Below are 12727 nucleotides of genomic sequence, written 5' to 3'. Positions count from 1 at the left end.
TGATAAAAATGGTCAAGCCACCAAAACATAGCAATACCAAATGGGTATACACTAACCAACACAGCCACAAAAAGTCAGGTAACTAAAAGGAGAAAGGGAAAAATCTACAATTATAGCTGGAGACTCAGCATATCTCAATAATAAATAAAACAAGTAGACAGGAAATAAAGAAGAACTCAACCAACACACCATCAACTAATAGGAGCTAACATTTACGTAACACTCCACCCAACAGCAGAAATACACATTCTTTTCAAGCTCCCATGGAACATACCCAAAGTAGGGTCAAAAAACAAATCTCAAAAGCGTAAGACTCAAAATCATAAAGAAGAGTACGTTCTGACCAAAATGGAATCAAACTGGAATTAGTAAGAGAAAGATAACAAAATCCCCCAACACCTAGAAACTAAATAACACACTTCATATCAAAAATTCTGTTAAGCTAAAGCAGTGCTGACAGGGAAATTTACACCACCAAATGTTTACATTAGAAAAAATCTCAACTCAGTAATCTAAGCTCCCACCTTAAGAAATCAGTAAACAGAAGAGCAAAATTCATTCACAAACTAAATGAAAGAAGAAAGAGAGGAGATTTTTAAAAATTGACAGAGGAGTTCCTGAAGTGGTGCAACGGGATTGGCAGCATCTTCGCAGCACTGGGACACAGGTTTGATCCCCAGCCCAGCACAGCAGGTTAAGGATTTGGTGTTGCCACAGCTGAGACATAGGTAGAAACTGCAGTTCGGATCTGATCCCTGGCCCAGGAACTCCATATGCTAAGGGGCAGCCGAAAAAGAAAAAAAAAAAAAAAAGATAAACCCTTTACAAGACTGACAAAAGAAGACATAAATTACTAATTTTAGGAATGAAACAGGGGCTATCACTAGAGACCTTACAGATACCAAAAGGATAATAAGAAAATACTACAAACAACTCTCCACAAAGTATTAGATGGAGTGGACCAATTCCCAAATAGCACAAACTACTACAACTCACCCAATTCATCTGAATGACCTTTTCACTTTTAAGGAAATTAAATCTGTAATTTTTAAACTCCTTTTCAAAAATTTATAGGCCTATGGAGTTCCTGTTGTGGCTCAGTGGTTAACGAATCCGACTAGGAACCTCGAGGTTTTGGGCTCAATTCCTGGCCTCGCTCACTGGGTTAAGGATCCAGCGTTGCCGTGAGCTGTGGTGTAGTTCACAGATGCGGCTTGGATCTGGCATTGCTGTGGCTGTGGTGTAGGCCAGCCGTTATAGCTAAATTAGACCCCTAGTCTGGGAACCTCCGTATGCCACGGGTGTGGCCCTAAAAAGACAAAAAAAAAAAAAAAAAAAGGCCTAGAGGCCAGTATTATTGATGCTACAACCAGACAAGGCAATACAAATAGGAAAACTTCAGACCAGTATCATACCTCATTAATACACATAAAAATCTTTAACAAAATATTAGCAAATAAAATTCAGCAATGTATAAAAAGAATCATACCATGATCAAGTAAACTTATTCCAGTGATAAATATTTCAGAACAACCAGTGCAACTCACTACATTAGCAAGCTATGGAGTTCTTGCCATGGCACAGTGGAAATGAATCTGACTAGGAACCAGTAGGTTGCCAGTTTAATCCCTGGCTTTGATCAGTGGGTCAAGGATTTGGCATTGCCATGAGCTGTGGTGTAGGCTGCAGATGTGGCTTGGACCTAGCATTGCTGTGGCTGTGGTGTAGGCCAGCACTTGGAACCTCCATATGCCTTGGGTGCTGCCCTAAAAAGCAAAAAAAAAAAAAAAAAATCTAAAAAAGAAAAACTAATCATTATATCAGTCAATGCAGAAAAAGTATGACAAAATTTAACACGTATTCATACTAAAACTCTGAAAAAATAGGAAAGGGACAGCTCTCAACTTGATAGGGATCATCTACAAAAAACATACAGCTGATATACATAATTGTGAAAGACTGAATTCTTTCCCCTTTTAACATCAGAAACAGGTCTACGATGTCTGGTCTTAATACTGCTATTCAGCATAGGACTGGAAGCTTGCTATTGTAATAAGATAAGAAAAGGAAATAAAAACATTCAGATCAGAAAGGAAGATATAAAAACTGTTTTTATTTGCAGATGAAATGATGGTCTATATAGAAAACCTCAAATAACTAACAAAAAACGTTCCTGAACTATAAGCAATTCAAATAGACGGAAGAATTCAAGATCAATATGTAAAAATCAATATTAGCAATGAACACAAAGAAATGGAAATCAGATATACCAATTATAATCACTCAAAAAAAAAACAAAACAGGTATAAATCTAACCAAGTAAATATAGGACTTATATGCTAAAGACTATAAAATGCTGACAATAAAAAATCAAATAAGGTCTAAATAAATGGAGAGACATACCATATTCAAGGATTGGAAGACTAAACAAAGAGATTAATTTCCCAACAAACTGATTTTTAGGTTTAACACAATCCCAAAGTCTTCCCTCCCCGCCCCAAAAAATCCCAGCAAGATTTTTAGTAAATGTAAGCAAGGTTATTCTATAATTTATATGGAAAAGGAAAGGAACAAGAGTAGCTGAAATAACTTTAAGTGAAAGAAATCACTCTACCACCTCTAAGACTTAGTATAGACGTAGAGTAATCAAACCTGTGTATGTGGTACTGGTAGACGGAACAGAATGGAAAAACCAGAAACGGCCTCATACAAGTATTGCCAAACAATTTTGAAAAAAAGTGTTAAAAGTAATTTAAAGGAGGAGAGATAGGCTTTCAATAAATGGTGCTGGAACAACTGGATAACTACAGGCAAAAAAAGAACTCTGTACCTAAACCTCATGCAAAAACTCATTTTATTGATTGATTGACTGACTGATTGATAGGGCTGCACCCAAGGACATATGGAAGTTCCCAGGTTAGGGGTGGAATTAGAGCTACAGCTGCTGGCTTAACGCCACAGCCACAACCACAGTGGGATCCGAGCCACATCTGCGACCTACACAGCTCATGGCAATGCCAGATCCCCGACCCACTGAGTGAGGCCAGAATTGAACCCGCATCCTCAAGGACACCAGTTGGATTGTTTCTCCTGTGCCACAATGGGAACTCCCAAAAATTCATTTTAAATGGACTGTAAATTTAATATAAAACGACATCATAAAAATTTCTGAAGGAAACAGGAGAAAACTCTTTAGGGTTTAGGGCTCAGTGAAGAGCATTTAAACACAATATCAAAAGCATGATCCATAAAATAACACTTTTTTTTTTTTTTTTGGCTGCACTCTGAACATGTGGAAGTTCCTGGGCCAGGGGTTGAATCTGCACCACAGCAGTGACAAGGCCAAATCCTTAACCACTAGGCCACCAGGGAAGTCCAACACTTTTTTTAAAAAGTAGTAAATTAACAAAACTTTATCAAAATTAAAAATATTTGCTCTGCAAAAGACCCTGTTAAGAGGATGAAAAGACAAACTGGTACAGACTGGAAGAAAATATCTGCAAACTACTTATCTGACACAGGATTTATATTTAGAATATATGAAGAACTCTAAAAACTCAGCAGTAAAAACAACAAAACAAAAACCAATCCAACTAGAAAATGAGCAGAAGATATGAAGAGACATCATTGAAAGGATATATGGATGGTAAATAAGCACATGAAAAAGATGTTCAACACCACTAGCCATCAGGGAAATGCAAATTAAGACGACGATGATGTATCACTACACACCTATCAGAACAGCTAAAATAAAAAATAGTGACAATACCAAATGCTGGCGAAGATTCGAAGACACGGGATCTTTCATACATTGCTGGTGGGAATGTAAAATGGCACGGCCACTCTGGAAAATAGTTTGGCAGGTTCTTAAAAAACTAAACGAACTTAACCATGACCCAGCAATTGCTCTTCCAGGCATTTATCCCAGAGAAATGAAAACTTAAGTAGGTCCACACAAAAACCTGTACACGATTGTTTATATGTAATAGCTCAAACTGGAAAGGACCAAGACGTCCTATGATAGATGAATAAGGTTAGACAAACTGTGTGGTACATCCATACCCTGGAATACTACTCAGCACTAAAAAGGGAAACCTAATGATACACACAACCTGGATGGCGTTACACTGAGTGAAAAAAATCATGAACGGTCTCATACTGTAACATTCTTGAAATGACAAAATCACATGTGATAAAATGACACAGAACTACACACACACATTGTACAATGTCATTTTCCTGGATATACTATATTATAGTTCTGTAAGATATAACCAATGGGAGAAATCGGGTGAAGGGCAATATGGGACCTCTCTGAACGATATTTGAAACTTCCTGTAGATCTAATTTCAAAAGTTAAAAAATAAAAAGGTAAAACCATACCCTCATAACCAAGAAAAAAATAAATCGGGTTCTGCCCAAGAAAATATGAAATGCCCTGAAACCCACATCAAGAAAAGAAACTGGACAGCAATTTCTCTAAATTTGACAATCCTAAATGTTCAGATGACATCACCACCAACTTCTCTAAATTATCAGGTAAAAAAAAAAAAGTTAATATATGCATTAATATAACAGAGCAGGGGTTGGCAAATTACAGCCCATGAGCCAACTCCATCTGTTTTGTACACAGTTACTGAAATGGACACAAACATTAAAAACTACTGGCTTTAGATATTAGTTATTTTACAATAACACTGAGTATCAGAGAATAATATCTTGCAAGTTAACATTTTTCATCTCATTGAAGTGCAAATTATAAATTCATCAGGATGTTTATGCCTAAAACAAGTTTCCAAATCTTTAAAAGTTATTATGAGACTTAAAAAAAAGGCCATCTCCCATCTGTTATCCAGTTTACCAGACTGCATAAAACTGTGCTCCCTGCAAAGTTCTAACTCACACAAAGGAAATACAGCTTAACAGCAGTTACCATACCTTGGAAAGTATCAAATCACCTAACCATCGCACACAATCGACATAATTTCTATGTATGTCTCTGGTAGAAAAGTCAGGAAAGTGAATTTTCTGAGAAATAAATGGCCTGAAATAGAAACATCAAAAGTTAAGAGAAAAACGTCTAGCAGAAGCTCACTTCCCTCTTTGTATTTATAAAACTTTGAAAACTATGACTGTTAATTCATCTGTGTTCCTACAAAACTAAATACCTTATCTGTTTATTAAGAGCTATTTTTTTCTACATTTTATTCTATTATTAGCTTTCAACTCAATTTTGTCTTTATCCTATGAAATTTCATTTGTAAAAATCACAGCTTCCTGCCTTTCTATACATAGGCCAAAATTAATTACTTCAATTCTGACTATTCTAACTAATAACCAGATATCTGATTCAATAGCGCTGAAAATTTCTCATAGAAAATATTAAGCTACTTACTTAATCCTTTAAAATTAAGCATTAATGGTGTATGAAGTAAACACATCTAGATTATTTCAAAAGATAGTCATCTTTTAGGAACACTGACACTTTTTTTTTTTAAGGAACGACGACACATCATTTTAAAGTCTGCTAAAGATAAGGTTAGATGAAAATCCTGCCTAGAGCACCAATTTCTGAAAATGGTATGTGACAGGAATTTGCCATTTAAGAACTTTTCCTGTATTTAGAAAAGTAAAATATGGCACAATTTTTCCTTAAAGATGTCAGTGAGAAGACAATAAACTAGAGAAGCTGCCATCAATTCTGAAATGAAGTAAATGTATACCTAACATTTCTAATCTAGTAAGTGATTCAGTTTTTAAATACAAGTAACTGCAGAAGCATCATATGCCATGAATTAGTTGTGTCTTGGGTAACGCGCATGTCCTATTTTTCCCTCATATGAAACAAGGATGTTGGACTAAATCATTTCACATACTCTTTCCAATTCAAATTCTGGGGTCTTTTCTTTTTAAAAAATATTAAATTATTATTATTGTCTTGTTTGCCATTTCTAGGGCTGCTCCTGCAGCATATGGGAATTCCCAGGCTTGGGGTCTAATTGGAACTGTAGCCACCAGCCTACCCACAGCCACAGCAACGTGGGATCTGAGCCGCATCTGCAACCTACACCACAGCTCAGGGCAACGCCGGATCCTAAACCCACTGAGCAAGACCAGGGATCAAACCCGCAACCTCGCGGTTCCTAGTCAGATTCGTTAACCACTGAGCCATGACGGGAACTCCATAAAAGTATTAAAATATATTAATGATCTGACATAAATTTTTAACTCTGCTCTAATTTTATTAATTGCTTTTTAGCCAAATACATACTATAATCTATGGTTAAACCTCTCTCGAGAAGGCCAGCATAACTCACTGTTATTTTCTGTAAGCTGTGAAATACAACTTCTACTGATTCCAGAGCTCTAGGAAATATAGAAACATAAATTTAATATTGTATTAACCCTTGTTTTTTTAAAATAGAATTTGAAAGTTGTGCTAATTCTTAGAGGCCTAAGATTTGATGAATGTTAGTGTATTAAAAGATTTACTTATGGATACAAATTCAACCAACAATCTATTAATAATCTGACTTGATAACCAGAAAATTAACTCTGCTGAAATGAAAAGGGCAAAGTTAACATTTATTGACATGATAGTCACAGTGAAAATGTTAATATAATAGCTTGATAAAATTCTGAAAAACAAAGTAAATGAATTAAGAATTGAGGTTTTTCAAAAATATATCAAAAAAACTGCAAAGCTCCCACACCTAATCCCTTGGATCAAAGCTCCTGCTTTTGGATTTTCTGCATTTAGTGAAGTGAATATCATTTAAAGGAAAGCATTATGTTCCACAAAATAAAGCTAAGAACCCTATTTTTAAAATTATGATTTACTGTCTTGAATTAGAATTTACAGTGTTGAAAAATAGTACTAATAACATTAGCGCATGCATTCCTAAATAAAAATAATGTGCCACTTAATTAAGATAAAAATATAATTTAAAGGATTTTGAAAAATGAGCCACAAACAGTTCAGATAAAAATAAAGGGCTTCCATTTAGAATCAGTGAATTTTATGGCATACAAATTATACCTTAAGTTATTTTTTAAATTGTATTTACTTTTAATATTCATTTATTTATTGACCACACCTGTGGCATGCTGAAGTTCCTAGCCAGGGATCAAACCTAAACCACAGCAGTGACAACACCAAATCCCTAACCACTAAGCCACCAGGGAACTCCAATACCATAACATTACTAAAAGAGGAGATTCTAAACTCAGTGTTGGGGACATAAAACAATTTTGGAGAAAGTAAAAGGTTATTCAACAGCATGGAACAGCAAATTGTTTTAAATACTACAACTGTTACCTGTTAGTTTTATTTGGGTTATAATCATAAGATTCCTTAATTGCATTCATCATTCTCTTTGAATTAATCCTCCAAAGTTTAAGAGAGTGATCCATACCACAGGACATTATTTTTTCACCCAAAAGATCATAATCCTGTATGTAAAACAGAAAAGCTTGAATTAAATATATAAATTATTTCCCCAAATTATGCTAATTTTCACCTGATGACCACAATACTAACATTTTGGATTTAACTATGTGAGCCATAAGTCACAAAGTTTTTACCACTTTCGAGATTTAGTTTTAACTGATTTGTCTCCACCAAAACATATGAGTTAATACAATAGTTTTATCTATTCAATTATCTTTAAATATTTTCTTTGCTTGATTTTGAAGGTGAATCGAATGCTGAGGTAAATTATTCTATGACATAAAATCTGACCGAATAGTTACATTACTTTTCTTTGTCCAGCCCTGACCAAGCAATGAAACTGACATCTGCATGTGAAATTACAAGTCTTTAAACAACTTAATATTTGTACATCTAAGTCATAACACTTCAGGTACTTTGGTTTTAGAGTTGACTTTTTAAATGAATAAAGGAAAAAAAAAGTCTAAAAAAGGAAATAACATATTTAAACTTTTTCAGTTGCTATTTACTAATTTTTAACAAGCTCTAACAGATCATCTGTTACAACAACCTTATTCTACCTCATTTCACAGACACGACACTAAGGTGCAGAGAATGGTATTCACTTTAGCACATGGTATTAATGAAAATCTCACACATCAATCCTTCTAGCAGTAAACATCAGTTATTACACAGGAGAGAGAGACATCTCCTATTCTTGTTTTTTAAAATAGCAGTAAAGAGTTCTATTTAAGGAGGGTATTTTCCTCACTAAACTAGATATTCTATGTTAATTCAAACTTTGATATCATTCATGGACACTGTTTTCTAAGAGTCTGAGAACTTCAGGTTTGGTGTTTGTTCATTTATTTATTTTTGTACACACCTATGGCTAGGGGTCGAATCAGAGCTGCAGCTGCAGCTGCTGGTCTATACCACAGCTACAGCAATATCGGACCTGAGCCGTGTCTGTGACCTATGCCACAGCTCACGGCGATGCCAGATCCTTAACCCACTGAGTGAGGCCAGGGATGGAATCCACATCCTCATGGATACTAGGCAGGTTCATAACCCACTGTGCCACAAGGGAACTCCCAGGTTTGGTGCTGAATTTACAAGTCTGGTAGCTGCTACTTTTCCTAATAACCTCACCATCAATAGCAACACACCCTAAGAGCCAGGAGCACTCATTTAGTTTTTAATAAAGGACACAGTCTTAGCTCTTTCAGACATAAAGCCAGGTGGAGAATGCTATTGTACCTTCTAGAAAATCCTTTCAGGTTAAGTATAATTCTCACAAAAGCATGCAAACCCCAACCATAGGAACATTTAGTACATCCAATTAAAATGGCACATGCTTCAGAACATGGTGCCCCTTTAAACAGTTAAAAAGAAGAGAACTAAAGAGCTGTAAAACCATTAAACAAGTAAGCTATCTGTGGAACGTAAGTAAACCTAATCCAATGTAAAAATCTGAAAACTGGAGTTCCTGTTGTGGCTCAGTGGTAACAAGCCCGACTAGTATCCATGAGGACGTGGAGTCATAGCTGGCCCCACTCAGTGAGTTAAAGATTCAGCATTGCTGTGAGCTGTGGTGTAGGCTGAGACGTGGCTCGAATCCCGAGCTGCTGTGGCTGTGGTTTAAGCCGACAGCTTCAGCTCTAATTCGATCCCTAGCCTGGGAATTTCCATATGCTGTGGGTGCATCCCTAAAGAAAACCCAAAAAAAAGAAAAACAAACAAAACCTGACTAAAAAAACAAACAAAACCTGACTAAAAACACTTATATCATATCATTACAAAAGATCTATATATTATAATACATAAGTACAAGGATAACACCATGCCATCAAAGGGAAGAGTTATCTAAAAATCAGTGTGAACACAATAACACTTCCTAGAAAAGAGTAACTTATATTTCAACTTCAAATAAAAAATGAAAAAGGTGTGGGTTTCTTTTTTTCTTTTTTGGAAAATGTTTCTTAATTAGGTTAACCTTTTCCTTTAATAGCTGAGAAACAACAAAAGTCAACTTGGTAATTTTAGATTAAAAAAGGAGAACAAGTCCATACTATTCTTTCATGACAATCCAGGCACTAGAATAAAAGTGCAAGAATACAGATAAAACACCAAGAGCCTACTTGCTTTATTTCTTCACCTGTAAGTTAAAATCCTGTCTATCATAAGTAAATGAAATAACTGCCTGCCACGCTAGATGAAACAAACCATATACTTTCTTATAAGGAAAGAGTTCTATGGGGATTATTCACAGCTTTGTACACCTGAAGGTCACTGCCGTCTAGCTTTCAACTTACAGCACTTAGAACTTCATCTCTGTGCCCTTCTACACCTCCAAATATTGCCACGAGAGTGTCCGTTTGGATATTCCATAAGCGTAAAGCATGATCTAGTATAGACATAAAAAAATTCAGATGAACTTTTATCATTTATTTACTGTGGACTTTAATTAAGAATCACTGCAAAGAAGAAAAAACTACCAAAGTTTGGACTTTGAAATTCAGAGTAAAGACAAAGAGGAAATCCATATCATATAGCAATTTAAAATTTACATCACCCGTGGAGTTAACTAGATATGAATTCAAACTTTCAAGATACAAAGGAACCATTTATGTGGCCCCAAATTGCGCTGCATTATGCCACAGAATAAGGTACTAGCTTTTCCCTCCACCATATCTACATTTATAAATTGAAGAGGACAAAGTATAAAGATTGCTATAGTAAATAAAAAAATAGAATTGAAACATATACATTGTGACATAATTTTAGAGTATTCTGGACATTATCACAATTATAGAAATGTAATTTGAGAAATCTCATTTTCCACAAAACAAAGAATAGATGGCAATATTCATAAATATAAGAAATACTATGCAGAACTTGAAATATAAAATTTCCATATTATACATAAATATTAACATATTACATAGATAACACCAAGAGGCAGTACTACACTGTGTAAGCAATAGAAATTAACACTGCTATGAAAATGATTTCCTGATTCCAATTTAAGCCCAAGTTTTTGTGTGGACATTTATTTTCATTTCTCTTCAAGATATATGTACCTAAGAGTGGTAATTCTATGTTTAACTTTTTAAGGAACTGCCAGACTCTTCTGCAATGTACTTATATTTTACATTCCCACTAGCAGTGGATGAGGGGGTTCCAGGTTCTCCACATCCTAGTCAACATATTTTATGGTCTGTCTTTTTGATTATAGCCTTCCTAGTAGGTATGAAGCGGTGTCTGTGTTTCTGATCTGGATTTCTCTAAGGATTAATAATACTGAGTGCCTTTCCATGTGCTTACTGGACATTTGTCCATGTTCTTTGGAGAGATGTCTATTTAAAACCTTTATCTATTTTTTTTTTGTCTTTTTGCTATTTCTTGGGCCGCTCCCACGGGAGGTGCCCAGGCTAGGGGTCGAATCGGAGCTGTAGCCACCGGCCTACGCCAGAGCCACAGCAGCGCGGGATCCGAGCCGAGTCTGCAACCTACACCACAGCTCACGGCAACGCCGGATCGTTAACCCACTGAGCAAGGGCAGGGACCGAACCCGAAACCTCATGGTTCCTAGTTGGATTCGTTAACCACTGCGCCACGACGGGAACCCCAAAACCTTTATCCATTTGAAATGCGGTTGTCTTTTTATTATTGAACTGTATGCCCTCTTGATACAAGGTCCTCATTACGTACATAATTTGCAAATATTTTCTATTTGAGAGGTTGTCCTTTTCTGTCTTGACAGTTATTACTTGCAGGAAAATTCCTATTCATTTTGAAAAGCTGTTTGGAAAATGCTCTTACTGACCCAATGGGGGAAGAGCAGAGTCTGAAAAAATTGTGATATTAAGGACAAGTGAGACATGATGGCCTATGGCACTTGTAAAGGAATTCTTGTAAGAGAAGAGAAAAAGTTATCAGCTCTTTTCTTAGGTGTCTATTTCCAAACACACCTTGGTAGTTAAAGAAAAATCACAATAAAACATTTTTCATGGCAGAGTTTTAATTTGAGGACATCTTTTAATATGAGCATTTTGCAGGGGCAGGTTATAGATGTGACAAATTGTTAAGAAAGTAATAAATCTGACTAGAATAATCATGTAGAAATGAAAAGAGAAAGGGCAATTGAAAACAAAGTAGAAATAAGAACAACCAAAATCATTTCAGAAAGCTCAGAAATGATTGAGAAAGATTAAGAAGCCATTTGAACCCAGAATAAACTTATAATGCCAACAAAGGCATACTGAGCAAGGCAATGCTTTCTCTTTATAAGTAAGGGAGATAGTTCAAAGAGCTTACTCTGGATAACTTAGCATTCTAAGGAATTCTATAGGGAATGTTTTATAAGACAGAAGCTTTATAGAGAGAGATGAAAACGCAATATAGATTTGCATTATTTCTTATATGACTGGAAAGAGTGATAAAAAGATGATTTGCAAAACTACCTTCGAACTATCTTTTTTTTTTGGTCTTTTTAGGGCTGCACCTGTGGCATATGGAAGTTCCCAGGCAAGGGGGCGCATCGGAGCTACAGCTGCCGGCCTACACCACAGCCACAGCAATGCCAGATCCAAGCCACATCTGAGACCTACACAGCAGCTCACGGCAACATTAAGTCCTTTAACCCACTGAGTGAGGCCAGGGATCGAAACCCGAGTCCTCACGGATACTAGTTGGGTTCATTACCGCTGAGCCACAATGGGGACTCCCTACCTTCAAACTATTAAAAGAGTCATAACCTTGGTCATCTGCCACTTAAAATTAATGAAGCTTAACATAACAATTCAATTGAGGGTAAAGTTCTAGAACTATCATAACATAATATGGTAAGTAAGAAGGGTAATACACACCTAGTCCTCACTACCAATTATTTTATTTACATCTTATGTTAACAGTATATTTCATGGTCCCTTTCTCCAAGTAGTGGTTTGGGGTTGCTAATGTAGCCTAAGGTTTTTCTAAAACTTAACTCTTTTTAAATTTAGCTTTTTTTCCTTAGAACAGCTTACCCCCCACCCCCGCAAAAACAAAAAACAAAAAACAAAAACCTCTCACTCTCAAGTAAATAGAACTAAAGAAACATTTGCTGCTTCTTACCTTTACTTACTGACAGAAGAAGATTTGGATCTCTTGGATGGAATTTCAGCTCATTGATAGCATTTCCATGGCCAACATAGTGCTACAATACATTTAAAACATTTCAACTTTCATACAAAAATCAGTTAAGTTCTTTAATCACTAATCTTAAGAGAATGGAAAAATGGTTTCACTTAAAAG

General features: G+C 35.8%; 1 protein-coding gene and 1 long non-coding RNA gene across 9 annotated transcripts in view; one reads left to right on the top strand and one right to left on the bottom strand.

Annotated features, from left to right (window-relative positions):
* EED (embryonic ectoderm development) overlaps window positions 1–12727 on the bottom strand; it is a 34407-nt gene that overhangs the window by 6969 nt on the left and 14711 nt on the right. For 5 of the 7 annotated variants that reach the window (XM_047752332.1, XM_047752335.1, XM_047752333.1 and 2 more), the window contains 4 exons: window positions 12548–12629; window positions 9745–9836; window positions 7319–7452; window positions 4939–5044 (listed from right to left, as the gene is read on the bottom strand). In XM_047752332.1, the coding sequence (XP_047608288.1) occupies window positions 4939–5044; window positions 7319–7452; window positions 9745–9836; window positions 12548–12629 (414 nt within the window). Of the gene's footprint in view, window positions 1–3769; window positions 3845–4938; window positions 5045–6317; window positions 6367–7318; window positions 7453–9744; window positions 9837–12547; window positions 12630–12727 lie in introns of all 7 variants that reach the window. The other 2 variants (XR_007130702.1, XM_047752338.1) reach the window with 2 other exon arrangements.
* LOC125110767 (uncharacterized) overlaps window positions 1–12727 on the top strand; it is a 44283-nt gene that overhangs the window by 29404 nt on the left and 2152 nt on the right. The gene's annotated exons all lie outside the window — the stretch shown is intronic.

Source organism: Phacochoerus africanus, chromosome 11 (genome assembly GCF_016906955.1).
Source record: "Phacochoerus africanus isolate WHEZ1 chromosome 11, ROS_Pafr_v1, whole genome shotgun sequence".
Taxonomy (NCBI): Eukaryota; Metazoa; Chordata; class Mammalia; order Artiodactyla; family Suidae; genus Phacochoerus; species Phacochoerus africanus.
This window is presented reverse-complemented; position numbering and strand designations above follow the sequence as displayed.